The sequence below is a fragment of the Gadus morhua genome, chromosome 3 (assembly GCF_902167405.1).
Source record: "Gadus morhua chromosome 3, gadMor3.0, whole genome shotgun sequence".
NCBI classification, from domain to species: Eukaryota; Metazoa; Chordata; class Actinopteri; order Gadiformes; family Gadidae; genus Gadus; species Gadus morhua.
In genome coordinates this window covers 23,822,713-23,843,971 of record NC_044050.1, presented here as the reverse complement: position 1 = coordinate 23,843,971, position 21,259 = coordinate 23,822,713, and the positions used below count along the sequence as shown (strand labels likewise).

At 49.4% G+C, this 21,259-nt stretch overlaps 1 protein-coding gene across 2 annotated transcripts in view; it reads right to left on the bottom strand.

Moving 5' to 3' along the window:
* sorcs3a (sortilin related VPS10 domain containing receptor 3a) overlaps positions 1 to 20,758 on the bottom strand; it is a 136,695-nt gene extending 115,937 nt beyond the window's left edge. For both annotated transcript variants that reach the window (XM_030352501.1, XM_030352502.1), the window contains exon 1: positions 19,838 to 20,758. In XM_030352501.1, the coding sequence (XP_030208361.1) occupies positions 19,838 to 20,584 (747 nt within the window). In that variant the 5' untranslated portion in view covers positions 20,585 to 20,758. The remainder of the gene's footprint in view (positions 1 to 19,837) is intronic.
* Between the last annotated feature and the right edge of the window lie 501 nt (positions 20,759 to 21,259).

The window sequence follows — 21,259 nt, the reverse complement described above, 5'->3', positions numbered from 1 at the left end:
CACACTTCTTCTCTCTCTCGCTCTCTAGCTGGCTTTGTCTTTCGTGGCTTCTGGCTTCCCTCGCTCTCTTCTGCCCTCTCTTTTTCTCCCCTCCCACCTCCTTGGTCACTCTTCAGATGTTGGATTTCAGCTTACGGTGCTGTGTAGTTGGTTTCAACAATGATAACACCGTGCCACCGAAGGGCCGAGACCGAGAGAAGAGGTAAGAAAACACACAATGCAACAACATCAAAAAATGACAAAGAAACGCGGCGGACAATGGAACTGTAAGTGCCAATGCAATGGACGAAAAAAAGGGAGGAACGAATTAAAGATATGTGTCATTCATGAAGAGAGAGCCAAAGTAAGGGGCACCAGGTCTCAATTCTCTGGAAATTGGGTAGTTATTTTGTTACACGTCGACTTTCACGGCAACGGTGGGCGCGAAAAAAAACATAGGAGGTGAGAGGATGTGGGGGGGGGGGCAAAGGAGGCAGCGCACGCACACTGCTGAGCAAGACCGACGCAGTGGAGGGACGAGTGACAGCCCTCTGTTCGGCTCCTAGCACAGATCCTCCACGACCCCCCCCCTCCCACCTTCTCCACTGCAGTGTCGGAGACCAAAGAGACACGGACACAGGAGGACTCAGCTCGGTGCAGATTGCTTCACGAGGGAAGGGGCCACTCCACGCTGCCCTGGAGTACGTCGCCGGAGAAATCACCAGAGAGACGGACAGGCCCTCAACCCTGGAAGCTGTTAATTGCAGGACAGGTTAAAACACTATCCCTTCCTCAGGCAATTTCTCCCTTTTCTTCCCCACCCCTCCCGAGAGTGCTCGGCTATAAGCTGCCACCGCATGGCCCTTCCAATCAAAGCCCTTGGGGACGTGCGCTGGGCCCGCCCACATCCATCAGCCGAGATTGGTAAAGTTCAAGCTCTAATTAGTTGAGTCTGCGAGGAAAAAGGAAATCCTGCAATCAAGGCACAGCCATCGGTCCGTGTGATAATGATGACAGAGCGCCGTTCATACCGTACCGGAGGCGCGATCGAAAGACACGTCAAGGGTTAGGGACAAAACTTGATTGTGCAACATTAAGGGTTGACCTCTCCATCGTGGGACGTTCCTACCTGGTCTTATTCCCGATTTTGGCAAGGCTTTGCTTTTCCTGCACAGTTGTGCTGAGGTAGACAGAATATATAGATATGGCTTAGAAAGAGATATCTTTATACATGATGGAGCTTGACTAAACTGCTAAAGGTTGATCTGAAAAGAGAGCCATGATCTGAAGGTATTCGTGAGTAATCAAAGTTCAAGCGTTTTAAGAAGCAGTAAGGGCGGCTATTCCTCATCATTGCTGGTTCTTCCCCCCCCCTGGGAAGGCGGGTAGCATTGGCAATAGAGTAAAGGCTATGGGCCAGCTGTGCTGATGGTCCTGCACTACACCGAGTTCAGAGGACACCACGGCCCAGCACTCTCATCCTGACCGCCGCTCTCTCAGTTTACCACCCGTCAGGTGAAAACGGTGCGACCCAAAGACACACGGCCAAGTGATGGGCTCCTGTGTTCTACCCCCATACAAGTTATTCAGTCTGCATATACATCTCCCTTAATACTCGATTTCCATGATTAGGATAGAAAACCCAATCACTAAGTGTATTTGTCCAAACTCTTACTAAAACCTGCTTTGGAAGAAGCTTATGTCTGTTGAATATTAAAACTAAAGGCTAACATTAAGGGGATTTTAAGTCAATCCTCCTAATGGGGATTCACAGTTGGTTAGGACCACCAGGGTAATGGAGCCATTCCTGTTTAACTTTATGCTTAAGGTAGAGCAAACCCCTGAACGCAAGGACATCAGATTTGTATCTGACCTCGGAAAAAACCAAACAGATATCATCGTCCGAGTGCAGAGACGAGCACGTATCCAAAGCGAAGGCGTCTGCAGCCCTGAAACCCCTCCACCACCTTTTTCAACACTGACGCCACATCCATTGGGAATATTCTACTCCCCAAAAAAGAAAGTGCATTCAGACCCAGACTGCGATCTAAAACACACCCAAATAGCTATAGGCATCGCGAGTTCTCTTGCCAGGGCAGCTGTGAAGCGCTGGCACCTTCTCTCAGGCTGCCTGGGAAGAGAAGAGCAGTCTTCTTAATTGATAATCATTCACCCTCCCTGTCTGCCATGGATTTATGGCTGTGCAGCACTGAGCCCCCACCGGGCTGCCTGACCGGGATTGGAATGACCCTCAGAGTGCTCCCATTTACCATCCTGCCTGCGGAGGAACCAGACACCTCAGTCTGCAGTTACTAATGTCCATTTACCACATTTATGTATTTTGGGAAAATAGGCCGCTTATGGGTTTTTGGTGAATTGTTGCGGTTTGAGAGGAGAATGCATCGTTTTTGTATATTTGTTTGTTAAGTCATTATGCTTGCTTTGTTGGGCGAGTTATTCTCAAAAAGTCTGGCTGGAAAGTGAAGAGGTCATGGGAAGGTTCTGTAAGGTGGGAAGCAGATGTAATTTTAGAGATGTTAGACACATAATCAATAGGTGACAAAATGGATGCTTCCACAGAACCAGAATAATACAGATTGGATACTTTTGGTAAGTAAGTAAAATGCCATCAATATGATACATGTATACAACATGCTGATTTAATGAAACCTTGTTATTATTCATGGGGCTGATTTATCCAACAAGGCGTGAAAACAGAAATCAACAAATCAAATCAACAAGGGAGACCCTCGGCTTCCCTTCGCGAATGAGTCGGTGACAAGTCACGTTCGCTGGCCGGCCTCCAGTGGGCTTTCGGAGGGGGCGGCAACACATGTAATATGTATCGCGCGATGCCTTTCTAAATCCATAAAATCGTGTTCTCGCTCAAAGTCATAAATGAAAGAAAACGGGTGAACGGGATAATATCTGTTTTTGAAGAGCAAATCCCTCGGATAACTAGAAAAGGTTCGGAGCGATGGCTTAAGGAACGGCTTAAGTACCCTTTAGGGAAATGTCTGTCCATCTGGAGAGTGATTGAAAGAGCAGCCAACTCTCCCTCTGTAGCAGCTAACATATGCTATCTCTTTGGGCCTTGCCGAGCCAATTCGCATCGTCAAATTGGTGGCTTTGATGGCAGATGTTGCGTTACCAGGCCGTACGAGGAATGACAATTACGGTGTTGGGTCTGATGTTTGGCACACAAGCGCTAACCCTTCTAAACAGGTAGCAACCCCCCCATCGCCCCCTCCCTCCAACACACACACACCTCTTAATTTAACAGAACCCACTCTCCTCATTCCCTTTCAATACGAAATACATTCAAACATGTTACAAATGTCACTATCCATTTTCTTGGAGCTGAGAGATACAGATAACTGATATTGGAACAAATAAAATGCAATCACTGGGCAGCAGCCATACATATAAATGGAAAAGAGATAGACTTGCACATGAGTGCCAGCGTCAAGTCAAGCAAGTGAGCTGTGAAGATGTGCTGTGTGCGTGTGTGTGTGTGTGTGTGTGTGTGTGTGTGTGTGTGTGTGTGTGTGTGTGTGTGTGTGTGTGTGTGTGTGTGTGTGTGTGTGTGTGTGCATGTGTACGTGATGTCTCTGAACGCATGTAGAATCACACAGGGGTTGTGTGTGTTTGTGTGAGTGTGTGTGTGTGTGTGTGTGTGTGTGTGTGTGTGTGTGTGTGTGTGTGTGTGTGTGTGTGTGTGTGTGTGTGTGTGTGTGTGTTGGGAACAGCTTGCTTTTGGGGAGGGACCGTCCTTGACAGCCATCCCCCCAACTGGAGTCATGAATGTGTGAAAGACACACTTTGCAGAGGGTGGTAGGTTTGGGTTACAGCCCACCAATCTCCCAGCTCTGGCTCTGTTCCCCGTTAAGGAGAAGGCTTAGCTGTGGGACGTGGGGCGATTAGCATACTTCCCCTACCATTTGTCTCCTAGCATACGTCTCCTAGCCTACGTCTCCTAGCGTACGTCTCCTAGCATACATCTAGCATTCATCTCCTAGCCGCTAGGAGATGAATGCTAGATGTATGCGTCGGAATTACGGCATGGCACCCGCTAGGACCTAGCGGGTGCCATGCCGTAATTCCGATGCCTCATTGTTCCGACGTCTCAATGGTCCGAAATATTTCCCATTCGATCGACATGCCACTATGCCGACGGTTCAATGTTCCGAAAACGGAACCCATTGGTTCGTTTGTCCGTTTGTCCGACTTTTCAAAAAGGAGGCGCATTAGGCCGACGGTTCAATATGCCGAATAGGCCAAGGCGCAATTCCACGTGTGATTATGAAACCAAAAATAAAAGACGATGTAGGCTAAGTTCCAGCAGTGCACTTCACCAAGCCAGACTGTTGCTGTGCAGCAGGAAATGTAATAAAAAAAACTTTTGTAACTTTTTTGTTTTTTAAGCTAGAGAGTAGAGGCATAAAATAAGTTTTAAATTGACTATAAATACAATCTACAATATCCAAGTCCATTTATATTTGTTTTAAACCATTTAATATAAACCATGATTAACTTAACATGTTTCAACCAACCCCCAAAAAAGTAACTTAACGTGTGACAACCAACCCCCAAAAAGTGACCTATACCTAGAATGTAGCATACTTTTGCTGGCTACACACGTGTTGTCATGGCTTTGGCTGGAGGCACAGCAAGTTTTTTGTTGACAGTTTGCGATATTTCTTTTGCACTAAGTGCTAGTTTACATTTCATGGTTTTGTTCCAATTTGTGATATTTTTTGCACTGTTTTTGTTTACAGTTCATTTAAGTGCTTACAGTTTGTGATCAATTTTGCACTAGGTGTTTTTATATTTTTGTTAGGCCTAAGAGACCAAATGTTTGCACTACAACTGTTCCATTAAGAAACGCAATACTACTGTTCCATTAACCCATTCAGGCCTGAGAAGGGATTCTACAGCTAAAGCACTAAAATAAGGGTTACAAAAATGCGTTCCAGTCCTTAAAGAGTTAAGAAAATGTTATTTTGCACAAAATAAATTCTTCAATGTTAATCTCTTTCTTGTGTAGTCTGTATATAGTTAAGGTATGTGTCTACATGCTTATTATCGATGTGGTTGAAGAATCCATTTTTTTTACTTGTGATTATGGTATGAATTATTAAATGGATAGGACTTGCTACTGTTACGTATTTTAAGAACATAAGCTGCCCCCACATAGCCTCTAGGAAGCAGATTCAAACACACAAGCTGTATTACCCTCACATAACCACTAGGAAGCAGGACCAAACATATAAGCCGTAAATACTGTACATAGCCACAAGGGGAGCAGGACCTTACTGAAGGCTGCAATAGCTACTCCATCCACAGAAGGCAGCACCTTTAGACAGGTGATGAAGCCGAGGCTAATACGTCACATAGGCCACGCCCACTTGACCCTATCAATCTCGACAGAAAGGTTGGGGGGCAGAAACTTCCGGTAGGTCAGACTTGCGGGTTAGAGGTATTGATCAGCGGGGAGTCGCTCAGCACGTGTTCGATACAATTCCCCTCCTTTTGCTCCGTAGTTACCATACCGAAATACTTTGACAAATAAAGTGAGTTAAAAGCGATCCGGATTGGACTACTTTCTTCGAAGAACTCAGCTCTACAGTAAGTCTAGCACAGTAGTAACACAGTAGTAGTAGTAACACAGTGGTAGCAAATGCATGCGTGTACACATGCGCACGCGCTTCATGCGTGTGCGCGTGTCCCTTATTTACATTTCTGATAGTTGGCAACCCTACCTAGCATACATCTACTAGCATACGTATCCTAGCATGCGTCTCGTAGCATACGTCTCCTAGCATACGTCCCCTAGCATATCTCTCCTAGCAATCGTCCCCTAGCGTACATCTCCTAGCATACATCTCCTAGCATATGTATCCTAGCATACGTCTCGTAGCACACTTCCCCTAGCATACATCCACTAGCATAGTTCCCCTAGCATTCGTCTCCTAGCATACGTCTTCTAGTATACGTCTCCTAGCATACGTCTCCTAGCATAAGTCTCCTAGCATATGTCTCCTAGCATACTGCTCCTAGCATTCACCCCGGTGATTACTGTCTCTGTGGTTTTGTGAGGCACAATGCAGCGTCCTGATAAAGACGTAGCATTTGATTCACTCTAATGAGCCAGGGTGAATGCGTTGGGTCTGGAGAAATATGTTCCCTCTGTGGATGGAGACACACTAACACACCGGCACAGACACACTGGTAAAGTTTCTCTCACACGTACACACAGACACGTACCTACACAAACAATGCTTCACACAGTCTCACATAAACAAAAGCACACGCACACATTTTGCCTGATCAGATACATCAAATACCAGTCATCATCAGAATGCTGAATCCACACAATAGCTTATTTTCTATACAATAGGAAGTGAGACAGATGTATGCAAATCTCTCTCTCTCTCTCTCTCTCTCTCTCTCTCTCGCTCTCTCTCTCTCTCTCTCTCACACACCTGGCTTCCAATAAAACAATATTACATGCATCAATATACAGAGAGATGGAAAAATACGCAGTCTTGAAGCATGGCAAAGTGATGGTGTCGATTACACCCCCGACTGAGATGGAGGGGATAGGAGGCGCTGCATCTGCACCACCAATCATACGTTTCCCTCTGTCAGCACTGCATCACCGCGCCTCTGAGGCTCTACGTCAGATCACACGTCAGGCGACAGCGGCAGGTCTCCGCGGCGGCGGCTCTCGCTCTTTGTTCCCGTACGGGAGACTCTCCAGTCAACGGCGTGAGCCGTCCCACGGTGGCACGAAGCCGCGACGCAGCAAAGCGCGCCGCCCAGACTCCTGCATATTCAGAGCTGTCTGCCCGTTGGACCCAGTGGATGGGGAGCATATGTTTTTTTAGGATCAAAGCTGTGAGAAATTATGTAATGATGATAAAGTGTCGCCATCGAGTTTCAACTTTGGTGATATTAGCTTGAGCATATGTGCTTGTGTGTGAGTGTGTGTTGCTGAATGCGTGTGTTTGTGTGGTGCTGGATGGGTGTGTGTTTGTGTGTGTGTTGCTGAATATGTGTGTGCTGCTGAATATGTGTGTATGTGTGTGTGTCACTGAATATGTGTGTGTGTGTGTGTGTGTGTTTGTGTGTACACCTGTATGCGTGTGTGTGTGTGTGTGTGTGTGTGTGTGTGTGCGTGTGTGTGTGTGTGTGTGCTGATGCATGTGTCAGTGCAGGTCAATGTGCGTGCATCTGTCTGTGTGTGTATGTCCTTGTGTGTTTTGATGCCTGTGCCCTTGTGTGTGCTGATGCGTGTGTGTGTGTGTGTGTGTGTGTGTGTGTGTGTGTGTGTGTGTGTGTGTGTGTGTGTGTGTGTGTGTGTGTGTGTGTGTGTGTGTGTGTGCTCATGCCTGTGTCTATGTGTGTGTTGGTGCCTGGGGCTTTGCACGGCGGCATGCACTCGATGTAGCTTTTAATTACTACAGCATGTACCAGCTACTGGGCAGACTTGTAGGAAGGATGCAATTGCTTTGTGAAAGCCTTATCCTTAGTGCACGACGGGCTTCAACACGTGAGTTACCCTAAAAAGTTCTGATGTTCTAAACTAAAGTCACACGACTCATAAATGATCTTCAGTGAAGTTCACGCCATCCGAGGGTATATTACCACGACTGGATGGAGAAGGCTGCGTTCATTATCAGGGCTGAGGAATGAATTGACCCACTGGTAGCTCACCGCAGGAAAAATATTTTAATTAGGACTCTCTTTTCATTTATAATCACCGCGGGGACCATGCAAAGTATTTCAAATCATTCCGTTTCTGCAGGGATCCTGCTGATACGGCTGAGTCGAACCCGCTTTCCAGTGGGCTTCCGATTTATGCTTCAGATTGGTTTGACCCGGTACCTGTGCCCCCCCCCCCCCCCCACCCACCCACCCATCCATCAGGGGTCCGGGGTGCCCGTCACTCCGGGATCATCCCGGGCGTCTGGGATGAGACATCCCGTCGACCCCCGACCCCTGCCGTGACAACCCCTCCGGATCCTTCAAACTGCGGAGGCATGTTTGCGGAAGGCTCCGTTGGCATGGCGATGACATGAAACCACCGGAGGAATATATTGAAATGCTTGCATGCACCGCCTTATTGACATTCCGTCCGCAGGAAAACAAGGCGCGGGGGGTAACCCCTGCTTATGCCGCATGTCAATACTGTCAGGGCTGAGCTGTCTGGGATTGTGCGCAGCCCACACAAAGTCATTACCGACTCAATTACAACAATAAAAGCCTGTTTTAGTTGGAAATCTTCAATTGAAGCACACACTGGCTGGCCTACTGGAGGGGGGGGGGGACTTCTCCCCAGGAACCAACCATGAGTGGGATTGCATTGTGAGGGAGCCGGATTGAACGACTGTGAAATGAAGACAGTGTAATCGCTCTACAGTTTCAAAATGCCATTTATATTCAGCTTAACAAAGAGCTACAATGCCCTGACTTGGACGAGATTAACACTCAGTGCGCGGCTAGGAGACAAATGTAATTTACCCCCCAAGTCCTGCTCACCGTGAATGCCTCTGTTTAGTCAGGACTCACCCTCCCTGAGACTGAGATGTAACTTGAGAGAGAGAGGAGTCTGTCTCAGCAGGATTATGTCTCACTAGGAGCAGCTTACTCTAAACATGTTATTTTTATTTTCCCTGCCAAAGCGTGTCCACCCCAAAATTGGGGCACCTTAATATTGTCATGTGCGGCTACTGGGCTGTGTTTGTGTTTTTGTGCGTGCGTGCGTGCGCACACGCGTCCGTATGCGTGTGCGCGCGTGTGTGTGTTCTTGTTACAATGATGATCCTTGGCATACAGCTTGGAGTCATTAGTCATTTTTTTTTTTCAGATATCAAAACTCAAGTCCTCGCACATTGCGCTTAGCAACCTAATGCTGATCGCTTGTAGAATCGGTTGAATAACGGCTAGAAGGTGTTTTAAGGCGCTCTATTGAGTGTTTCACTGGCTGTATGTTAATCACAATTACCAGGTCCACCTCTCCTCACACATATTCGAGTGCATAAGGTAGAACCGCGTCATTTAGCAGATGCTCGCAATCTGCGTCCCGAGTCCCTTTGCAATAAACACATCCGTCAATAACGTTAACCCAACATGCATTGCGGTCCCTCGAGAAAAAAAAGGGACCTCAATTGAAAGGGGTAACAGGTAACGACAATAATGGCGGCCTAAATTGGTCACAGGGGCGCTGTTCTGAAAGAGTAGCAGCTAATTACACTGCTAATTACACTATTTAATATTCTGTATCTGCTTGCCGTCTCGTACAGCCCAGGATAATGCATTATTGCTGTTGGAGCAGATTGGTCACGCAAAACCATTTGTCTCCTCATCTATCTAGCTTTCGATCTCTCTCTCTCTCTCCCTATCGCTCTCCCCCTCTCCATATCTCTATTCCTCCCTCACTCCCCCCTCTCCCTATCTCTCACTCCCTATCTCTCTCTCTCTCTCTCTCTCTCTCTCTCTCTCTCTCTCTCTCTCCCTCCTTCCCTATCTCTCTCCCCCTCTCACACTCACACTCCCCCACACTGTCAACCTCTCCCCCAGCCTTCCCCTTGCTACAGTACAGGTTGGCGTGTTCCTTAGTCAGCCCACTCCCTCTAGTGAGAGGCCGAGGCACTGCCTATGGAGCAGCCAACAGGCAGAGACCCAGGCTGAGAGGCCTAAAGACGGAGGGTGACGCAGAGTGGAGGAACAATACACGCCACTGCATATGGCGTACGCCATACACATGCATGGGATGAGGGATCCTGGTCAGGGGTATCAACAGACGGGCAGGCGTTGTTTCGTTTCCACCGCCCTAAAACAAACACAGTTGACATGCCTGTAGTGTCAAAGTTGCCTGCGGGATTGTCAAAGCCTGAGATGAAGAGTGAAGTCATGGTGAAGGGAACACCGGTAGAAACTCATGGAATATTCCTTATGTGGACTCCAAGCGAGGAGCAGCCAGGAATGGCTGCCGAGATGGAGCTGTCCGATCAACAACAACAAAGACAACAAGCAAGAGAACGGGCCGAGGTAAACTGGGAGACACCTCACTCAACCACAGTGATGACTGTGTCCAAATTGGCCCATTTGTAATGATGCCGTCAAGTGTTTTGGTGGCAGCTGATACCTCTCCTGTGAATTACAGTACAGTTAATCTTCATAATAATTCATAATGACGTTAATCAATGAATACATCAATGAATCAATGAATCAATAAAATGGTTGCATTTGCTGATCTGCCTCTCAGTCTGTGCCTTCTTTTTTCTTTTCATCCCATAGCAAACAGAGTACATAGTTGCACAACACACATCAACAGACACACACATGGTTAGTGTGAGGTGACCGTCCCTTGTGGCTCTGCAATGATTACTGTGTCAGCTCTGTGGGACATAAATCAGTAAAATGATCAAAATTCAACATTTGGTCTGCTGTAATAACGGATGGATTTATTCCGGACAAAGATCTTTTTTCTGGGGTGGTGGCACGCACACACACATGCACACACACACAGACACACACACACAGTCACACACACACACAGTCACACACACACACACACACACACAAAGTCTTGTGTGTCTCAAGTCACAAGTGTGATCCAGTTTCTCCATTCATTGCATCCTCCATCATCCTTCCCGACAGCTTTAACTAGTCTGAATGACGTAGTTTCATCTCTCACCCCACAATCTGCCATCCCTCTCATTTTTCAGATGGGGGGGGGGGGGGGGGGGGGATCACTTCCAGTTGCATACACCAGAAAGTAACTAGAGACAATCAGGATCTTTCACTTTCACTCTTCCTTCATTTGGATACCTAGTGTTGCGTGCTGTTCCCTTATTCTACAGTGAACCAAAAGCATCAAGAGGAACGAATGTCAATGTGAATAAGCGCGACAGCTTGGGTGTGAAGCACATACAGCCTAACGGAAGACTTAGCATTTATTTGAACTCACTGACTCAATATGAAACTTGCATATGTGTGTTTTACAAAGATTTGAAGGCTTGGGCTTACTCTCGATATACTCCAGTCGTATATATCTATGTACTTTTGGAGGTTCAAGAAAAATGTAATTCCAACCAGATGTTTCTTTAATTATCTCCGTCGCAAGTGGAAGCCTCCACGGTTAATTCCATCCACATCAAAAGAAAAACAACACAGAGAAGACACCTTGCGGTGAGTCAACTGTCAGCCATTTGCTTCTGCCTTCCTTCACACCTTTTCCCTGCAGGTACAGGCCCCACAGAGGTGCACATAACCAAGCCCCATGGAGTCCAAAGCCCCCCCCCCCCATCAGTCTCCCTCTGACAAGACTGGGGCGGCTCTCTGGTGCCCCTACTGTATCATTACGCCACATTCAGACCTCTTTGTGCTGTTCTTTTACGGGGGTAGGGGATGTCTTCGCACAAGCAGCCGACCGCATGAGAACTCTGACTGAAAAATAAGAAAATGTCTGGATAATATCAAGGTGTCACGGACCCCCTCAGGACACTTCCTCTCACACAGTAACCAAAACCACATGGTAGCCGGGTGTGATATCCGACGAGCCGCTCAGCTGAACACACTGCCAACAGAGGATGGGGAGAGGGGAGGGGGGGGGGGGTTCCACCACACGCCCTTAGCTCGTAGAAACCCGTCACAGACAAGGTGTGTTTGTTTAGCGCACCTGCTACTGTTCATTACTCAACACTTAGCGCAACCAGCCTCACGCCCGAAGCACATGCGGGGGGGGGGAGTGGGAGAAGTACCAAAGTCACATTATAGTCACCACCGCAAGACGGCACAGAGAGAGGGAGGGGAGAGAGACAGAGACACAGAGTGATGGAGAGAGAGGAGGGAGAGACAGAGGGATGGAGAGAGAGACAGACACAGAGAGATGAAGAGAGAGACAGGGACACAGAGAGGGACGGAGAGAGAGAGAGGAGAGAGAGACAGAGAGACGGAGGGATGGAGAGAGAGACAGACACAGAGTGATGAAGAGAGAGACAGAGACACAGAGAGGGACGGAGAGAGAGAGGAGAGAGAGACAGAGTGACAGAGGGATGGAGAGAGAGGAGGGAGAGACAGAGAGACAGAGGGATGGAGAGAGAGACAGACAGAGTGATGAAGAGAGAGACAGAGACACAGAGAGGGACGGAGAGAGAGAGGTGAGAGAGACAGAGAGACGGAGGGATGGAGAGAGAGACAGACACAGAGTGATGAAGAGAGAGACAGAGACACAGAGAGGGACGGAGAGAGAGAGGAGAGAGAAACAGAGTGATGGAGAGACGGAGGGGAAAGAGACAGAGGCGGAAAAGATGGAGAAAGGGATGAGAGAGAGATAGAGGCACAGAGTAATGGAGAGAGTGATGGAGAAAGAGACAGAGAGTTATGGAGAGAGGGAGGGGAGAGAGACAGAGATATGGAGAGATAGAGACGGAGGGGAGAGAGACAGAGTCATGGAAAGATGGAGAAAGGGAGGAGAGAGAGATAGAGTTCTGGAGAGAGCAAGAGAGAGAGCGAGAGCGAGAGAGAGAGAGAGAGAGAGAGAGAGAGACAAAAAGTGGTTAACTGATTTCTGCATAGCCTTTTATGTTTGAGCACAAGAAATACACCTCACACACACACACACACACACATGCACTAGCACACAGACACACACACACACACACCACACACACACACACAGGGCATGATTGAAAGTATGCACTAAACTAAAACATACCTCTCAGTCAATCAATGAAACAACCGATCTAGACCAAGAGTGCACTCTGATCGAAGCACCGCAACCTTTCCCCGTGCATACCTCCACATGCATTCTCAGCATGGCCTCGAGCAACCCGCGGACAACATACACAGCCTTGTCTTGCCGCTCGAGTGCCTCGGCTGTCTTGTGCGACAGGGACAGCAACTCAACGTGGTGTTCTTCCCCTCCCAGAATGGCTGGAGGCTCCATGCTGAAAGGACGGCTCCAATGCCCAATGCACAGGGAGAACTGAACTCCCTTTAAAAGGGAACCACAAGAATGAATTATTCACCGCAGATGCGTAACGGCTCACAACCCAGCTTATATCACACAAGGTCTCCCACCGTGAAATCCTTCAAGTGCAACTCCCAACAGACCTCATGACATCGTTACGTTGTCCAACAGTGTTAGTGAGGGGCAGACGGAGCCCATCTGTCTGCATGCGCATTACAGAGGGTTAATGCTGTTCCCAAGGAATGCTAGGAAACCCAAGGCTCAGGGGCCCAACAGGGCGAGATCCAGGCCTCCCAGGTCTTATTTATAAAGAACACTTCGGGGCCACGTTCTACCAGCTGGTCGTAAGGACAGGCAGTGCGGTGTCCATGCAGGAGATGCAACGCGGCCCCACACAGACAGAGAGCCAAGACACCAGAGCGGTACTAAAGGGAAATTAGCAAAGCAAACGTACGGAATCCCAAACAATTGAACCCCAACCAAACGACCGCCCTGCCTATTAATGAACAGCACTTCAAGGAAGGGGTTTGTAAGTGTGGGTGGGGGCTTAAGCCGCCCGCCCCCATTAAACACTGGATGAGGATCGGGGAGGCGGACCTTGATTGTAAAGTTAATGCAGCACAGCGCTCCCATTCACGGCCAGCCTAGACGCAGCCTCCCCATCCTGGGGGCGCTACATCACTTTAATTAGACAACGCGTTAATTGTGTTAACTGTGGGTCTCAGCGTGTGATAGGCAGACATTAGTCTAAGACACTGGCAATCCCCATCAACCCCCCCCCCCTCTTTCATTCCCTCTGGACAGAAACACCCCCTCTGACACAAACTCTCTCACACACACACACACACAGACATACACACACACACACACACTTGTCTGTGGACACATACGTTATTGATGGTCTCCATGTCTCCTGAAGTGCCCTCATTGTCATACCAACGCTTGCATTAAGTGTAAGCATGTGCACACGGGGTCCAGCGTGTGTTTGCGTTTGTGTCTGTGTGCGTTTGTGTGCGTCGCGCCTCATGAACCGCGTGAACGCACGGAAGAGCCTCCACACACGCAGCGTGGCCGCCGTGACAAATAAGAAAGGAGCAAAACAAAGGATCCAAAGCAGTCACAACAAGGCTGGCCTGGCACGGTTATCTACTCATCCTCCCACACACACATCCTTCCCCCCACCACATTCCTGTGTTTGTGAAAATGCCACGAGACATTGACTTCCCAAGGCTTCCGACGGCCAGCAGAAGGTCAAGGTGGGTCTGCAGGGGTGTGGACCTCTGGGATCAGCAGCGGAGGCACGAAGCACTGGTGCAGACAGCCGGCCGGAGCTTCAACAACAAGGCTGGGTACGTGTAAGACTGGATCCTTGGCAGACTGTGTGGGTTTCGCATTCACCCTGTGTAGCCGGGCTCCTTTGAGGGGGATTGGAGTGTTTAATAGACTCTGAGATGAAGCCAAATCGGATATGACAACCAGGTGTAGGAAGGGTAATTAATTGAATATATGCGTACACCCACCGCATGGTATTGCCTTGTCTTTTTTTATTCTATTCACACCCGCGCATGCCCGTGTGCCCACACACACACACACATACACACACGTAGACACAGGCGAACTCAGACATGCAGATCTACATAAACACTCAAACGCGCACATTACCCTTGCAGTTGGGGACAGGATCAGCGGTCAAGCACATGATTGCACTGGCGTCTCTGAAGTCAGTGGATTTCATTGGTCGCCCATGTTGCCGTTGGACGAGTGCAGGACACATAATGAAAGCATTACACTTGAGGCGTCGAGCCATCAGAGTCGCCTGTTTGATTGGTTTCTGGTTTCAGTTTCACGCCACAGTGGGGATCAGGGATCTGTTTAGTTCAGCGGTGGTGGTGGCGACACGCTAGGACACTATGGCGGCTGCTGTAGGTCTCTTTGGATGGAGCTATGAGGCACAGGCCTGCAGTGTGGACTCCTTCTGACCTATGATTTAATAACAGAGGTATGATCAGCCATGTATAGAATCCACTTTGTAAGTATGATGTATAATCTATAATTATAGTCCCTTCTGTTCTTCTGTGTTCCGAATATTCTCAGTTGTCTATCAAATGTAATGTTAGTTGTATGACGCACATGGTGGAAATACTATTTCCCCGTAATTGACATGTAATGGGGGTGAATGTGCGGTCTCGTTCTCACACAACAACAATGCTTACCACCGCACAAGTCAGTTCCACACAGTTAGAGGCGCCTGGCGGGAATCAGCTCATCCAAGATAAACCTAGCAACGGAAATTAAACCGATATTAGCCGTACCAAATTTGAACACTACCGTCTCCGTGTTGTTTTAAAACCACGTCGACCCCGACATGAGCAAACACAATCACCGCGGAAACTTAAGCGAAGGACTGGGGTGGCTTTAATTGATAAAAAATAAATAAGTACACAAAGAAAAAAACGGAATCCATGGCAACGGGTAATTAGGGGCGACTCAGCCTGAGCCAGACAGACACTGTTTGCGGCACTCGCAGCCAACTGCTAAGCTGGGGGGCTCCCACACAGCGGACCCCCCCCCCCCCCCCCCCCAAGTCGATCCAAATCCTGGGCTACTGTTGGCTGCTGCCTGGCGTCCCGCCGTAAGGGGACACGCACCGCGGCAGAGCTGACGAGCGGAGAGCCTTAATGAACACTAATTAGAGAGGGGGCGGGTCGCCGACGTTGGTGAAGGGGAGGGGGGGGGGCGGAGGGAACGACGAAGGAGGAGGAGAACTCGAGGAGAGTCCGGACCCCCCACCAGGAGGCTGGGCTGCATTATTCATCGTACACTCGAGTTCCTCCACCCCCATCCGATCCAAAGCGGTCGGGAAGGAGGGGTGAGGAGAGATGAACCGGGCCGGGGGGGGCAGCACAGGTTAAACAGAGGCTGGGTTGGGGGGGGGGGGGGGGTGGGGTACGAGGAAGCGAAAGGTAACAGGTCCTCTGCCTGTGGTAGGAATCAGGTTGCCAGGTTCTCCAAGGACGGGCCGCGGGGGCTCCCGTGAATTTAATGAAATGCTACACGGATGTTCAGGAAGGGAAATAGGGCAGGAATACATGTTTAGTAAAGTGTTGGATAACATGTTTACACACCGGTGTGTGTGTGTGTGTGTGTGTGTGTGTGTGTGTGTGTGTGTGTGTGTGTGTGTGTGTGTGTGTGTGTGTGTGTGTGTGTGTGTGTGTACACCAGTGTGTGTGTGTGTGCCCGTGTACGTCTATGTGTGTGTGTGTGTGTGTGCGTATGCATATGGGATTGGTGAGTGAGTGTGTGTGTGTGCGCGCACATGTGTGTGTGTTGGTGTGTGTTCGTGTGTTTGGCCGTGTGTGTGTGTGTGTGTGTTTATGCGTGCATGCGTGTGCACATGTGTGTGCGTATGCATGTGCCCCCATCCATGGGTGCGCGTCCCACACTAGAACCCTGTTTCTTTATGCGTGTTAAATTTTAATGCGCTCCTCCGTGGCTTTCGAGTGTCGAGCAGAGGGACCCCTCTGCTCCCGAGTCCCCGGAGGGACTTCCAACTTCCAAGCACCCTGCCAGTTCAATGGGTGCTGCGCCAGATAGGGCTTACCTTGCTCTGTGGGCGCACTTTCAACATAAAAGCGCGCCGGGGCCCCGGCCGTGGTCGCGGCGGCGTATATTAATGTCCTGCTTTAAATCCCACCAGCCAACAGATGTACAACAACAAAGAGAAAGCCTCCGCTCGCATACATGAAGGAGAAACTAATAAATAAACCCACCGCATCAAGGGGGGGGGGGGCATTGATCGTGAAAGCTGGCAAAAGCCCTGAGCTCTTCCCCGCATTATTGATAAAGAGGGCTGATGGGTGTAGGCCGGGCCGCTTCAGAGGAGCCCATCGACTCGGGGTGACGCGCCGGCGGTAGAGGCGGCGCAGGTCTCCCGGCGGGAAGTAGCCGGCAAAATGAGAAGCATTCAAACATCAGCGTTCCTTTGTTTGTTTGTTTCCGGCAGCCGTTGGCAGGTCGTGGCCGCCGGCGGAGCGCTTGTGACGTCCTGAGGAGCGCTGAACGAGTGTGTGAGAGAGCGAGCTTCAGGGCACTTAAGGAGGGGACCTGTCACGTCGCAGTGCTGGGGCTTGGTCCACACTCGGCCCGTTAATGTTACAGGACAGCCGGGCGCCATCGGGCGGCGGCCGCGCTCTGAGGTGGAGGTGTTGAAGGCGAACGCTCAACGCGCGCGGATGAGGTGGGTTGGTGGAGCACCGCGCACAGAGACCAGAAAGGGATAGAGGGAGAGGGAGAGAGAGAGAGAGAGAGAGAGAGAGAGAGAGAGAGAGAGAGAGAGAGAGAGAGAGAGAGAGAGAGAGAGAGAGAGAGAGAGAGGGAGGAAGTTGTTGACAGAGAGGGAGAAAGGTAGAGAAAGATATAGAGTGAGTGAGTGAGTGAGTGAGTGAGTGAGTGAGTGAGTGAGTGAGTGAGGGAGGGAGGGAGGGAGGGAGGGAGGGAGGGAGTGAGTGAGTGAGTGAGTGAGAGAGAGTTTGAAGGAGAGAAAGATGTTGACAGAGGAATAGAGAGAGATTGAGAGTGAGAGAGAGGTTTAGAGAGTGAGAAAGATTTCGACAGAAGGAGAGAGCAAGGAACAGTGAGAGAGAGAGGTAGAGCGAGGGAGTAAGAGAGAGAGTGAGCGTGAGAGAGAGTGAGCAAGAATGAGAGTGAGAAAGATGTTGACAGATGGACAGAGCAGGTGACGGTGAAAGAGAGGTAGAGAGAGCGACAGGGAGAGAAAGGTAGAGAAAGGCAGAGGGAGAGGGAGAGGGGACAGAGCGAGAGCGAGGGAGGGGTAGAGAGAGCGGGCGAGAGAGGTTTGGTGACAGTGAGCCAGCGAGGTGCAGAGAGACAGTATGGGTGCATTAGTGATGCCGATGCACCTCAGAGCGCATACGACGCTGGGAAGCCTGCAGCAGGGTTTAGACCACCAATAGGTATAGTCAAGGCAGTGGGAGCACACAGCCACCACAGCCAAGTCACACAGATACAACAAAAGGCTGCAGAGTCCGCCCCCCATCAGCATTTTGGAGATAAGTAAAGATGTCGGAAGGGTTGGATCTTGTTGAAGGATGAGGAGCTACATCTGAGTTTTGGCAGCCTAGTTGAATTGAACAGTTAATGTATGTGTGTGTGTGTGTGTGTGTGTGTGTGTGTGTGTGTGTGTGTGTGTGTGTGTGTGTGTGTGTGTGTGTGTGTGTGTGTGTGTGTGTGTGTGTGTCCCTATTTGTGTGTCACTGTGTATGTGTTTGTTTCACTGTGTGTGTGCATGTCACTGAGAGAGTGTGTGTGTGTGTGTGTGTGTGTGTGTGTGTGTGTGTGTGTGTGTGTGTGTGTGTGTGTGTGTGCATGTCACTGTGTGTGCATGTGTCAGTGTGTGTGTGTGTGTGTGTGTGTGTGTCACTGTATGTTTGTGTGTGTGTGTGTGTGTGCCAATGTGTGTGTGTGTGTGTGTGTGTGTGTGTGTGTGTGTGTGTGTGTGTGTGTGTGTGTGTGTGTGTGTGTGTGTGTGTGTGTGTGTGTGTGTGTGTCACTGTGTGTGCGTGTGCGTATGTGTTCTGTCACATGGACCTTACGTCAGCATTTATTCCGGCCCCCTCTGCCGCCCGCGGTATAAAAAGGTAGTTAGCAGGACAGCAGCAGAATGCAGCCCAACGGACTGGAAGGAGCAGATGACTCTGAGCTCAGGGCAGGGGACTTCACACAGAGTGGTTAACCAATCTGTCAACGGCCCAGTTAACCGGACACACTCTTTAACACAGACTGCTACTCTATCAGGTTAGCTAACATCAGCCCTTATTCTTCTCGACAAGTTTGTTTCAAACCCAAGACAAGCCGGCAACCAATGGACTTCCAACAAAATGGAAAGTTCAGATAAAGAAATACAAATACAAAAAATATAAAATAAAACAGTGTGGGCCAAACGTTTTTTTTACACTTTTACACAGAGTATACTTGTTAGAGCCCTGAGCTACCAAGACAATTATTGAAGATAAAGACAGCGCCAGATGCGAACAGCTAGTCCTGAACTCTGAATCCCTTTTTCACATCCAGCACGCGTACTCGCATACGCACGCACGGGCTGCAGCACACGCGCGCGCACACAAATGCGCGCGCACACACATGCACGAACACACACACACACGCAAACAAATACACTTGCATACACTTCAGAGTTGTCCAGACATTACTCAGGGTTAGAAAACAAGTCCGTGCACATTGAGATGATGAGCCGCCTTCTCCAAACTGAACCAAGACAGGCTTCAGCAACCATGACAACACGTGAAGGCACATTGAAAGCGCAAAGGAAGGGCCTATTGCCCCCCGACGAGCACACATGGTAATGGGAGGATGGCTCGGATCGATCTCCTCGCTTCGTTGTTTTTACGCTAGAGGGGCCCTTGTTTGCAAGAGGAACGCAGAATTTTACAGGGGATGAAGGAAAAAGTGATCGTGTTCTGGATGGACACCTGTGTTTCAATATAAGATATCGTTGCATTTATGTGTATTTATTTATCTCAGATAATGATCTTTCAATTTTTTTTTCGATCTGCATTGTTGAATCTGATCAACTCAAGTAGGCCTACATCAGAACACCGATCTGTTTGCATTGGTTCGCAATCCAGCATCAAATGATTGCCTACAGCACAAGTCTGGCATTTCAGGGGGAACAATGCCATTGTGTGCACATTTCTGTGGCGGCACCTGTTAGAGTAAAACACGAATCCAAGTCGCCTCGTGTTTAGTGTTTAGTCCCCTGCTCCAAATACTGATTATCTTGCAAGATACACAAAAAATAAAAAAAATAAAGACAAAGACAAATAAGGAAATGAAACTCACGCTGCTGTTCTTCCCTGACCAGTAAACCACGGCGTGGTTGTGCGCAGAGTCCCCCGTCAGTGCGTAAGTGCTGCTGGCCAGCTTCGGCTCATCCTGCCGCCCGGTGCCCCTGCCCTCGTCTCGGCTATACTTGACTTCTGGCCTCCCGGATCTCTGTCCGTCCAACTTTGGCCCAGAATTTCCTCCTCTTCCCTCGAAAGAATCCACACTCAAACCATCCCTAGCTTCCCGGCTGCTCTTGCGGTACTCGGGGACCTCCGGGCCGCTCCTCCTTGCTCTCCGGAGCGCTGTAAACGAGGCGCGTTTCTCCGGCGGATCCTCGTTGAAATCACCGCCGAAAGTTTGGTCCGATGCGCGGGAGCGACGCGGCAAGGCGGCGTCCTCCTCCGCGCCAACTCCAAAGTCCAAAGTTGCGTCTTCGGGGCTCCGGGGAACATCTGTTGAAAACCGAGCGTGTTTGCGCGCTTCGTCTAATCCAGTAATTCGATCGGTCACGGCGGTCTGCGTTAGGAGCTCCAGTCGGATCTGATGCAGAGGACTCGGACCCGGAGTCGCTCTGCCGCCGCCAACGCCGCCTCCACCGCGCGCGACGAGCGGTAATTCCTCCCGGTGAAGTTGAACCGGCAACGGGCAAGACGCGCAACTTATTTCTGCCTTTGCGTGGTGGAGGCAATGAGCGGCTATCATCACCCAGATACCGAAAGACAAGTGCAGCCCTGGGCGGACGTCTGCACCCCCTGTCCCCATCGTTGGTGGAGATTTTTTGGGGGGATAACTCAAAGCTTATTCGACACCTCAACTCCGGTCTTCAAGTGGTGATGGAGATACTTGCGCCTCGAAAAGCGCTCCGATTATTAGGCAAAGTGGTCCACCGCCACACTATTTACGTCCGACGGTCTTCAGTCAGTGGAGCGACCACGGAGAGGGAGGGAGGGCGGGGGGAGCTGAATCGGAGCCAGCTGCCGAGTGTGTGCCCGGAAGAGGGGCAGTAGGAGATGGGAGAGAATCGGAGCGCACGAGAGCAGCAGAGAGAGAGAGAGAGAGAGAGAGAGAGAGAGAGAGAGAGAGAGAGAGAGAGAGAGAGAGAGAGAGAGAGAGAGAGAGAGAGAGAGAGAGAGAGAAGAGCTGTCTATGGTCCTGATTGCTTATAACGGTACAGGTCTACACAATCAAAAGCTGACATTTGTAATACAATTATAGACATCAACATGTGTTTGTTTGTCTGTTTTTCTATGTATGTGACCCAAATTGTAAAAATATGTCTACATATGTTAAAAAACGTATATATTTTATACAATATTATTATTATTATACTATATTATATTCGAATAACCCACAGAAATTAAATATTTGTTAAGTGTCTGTGTGTGCGTGCGTATGCAAAACCACAAACACTTTTTCCCCCCATTGCATTCTATTACA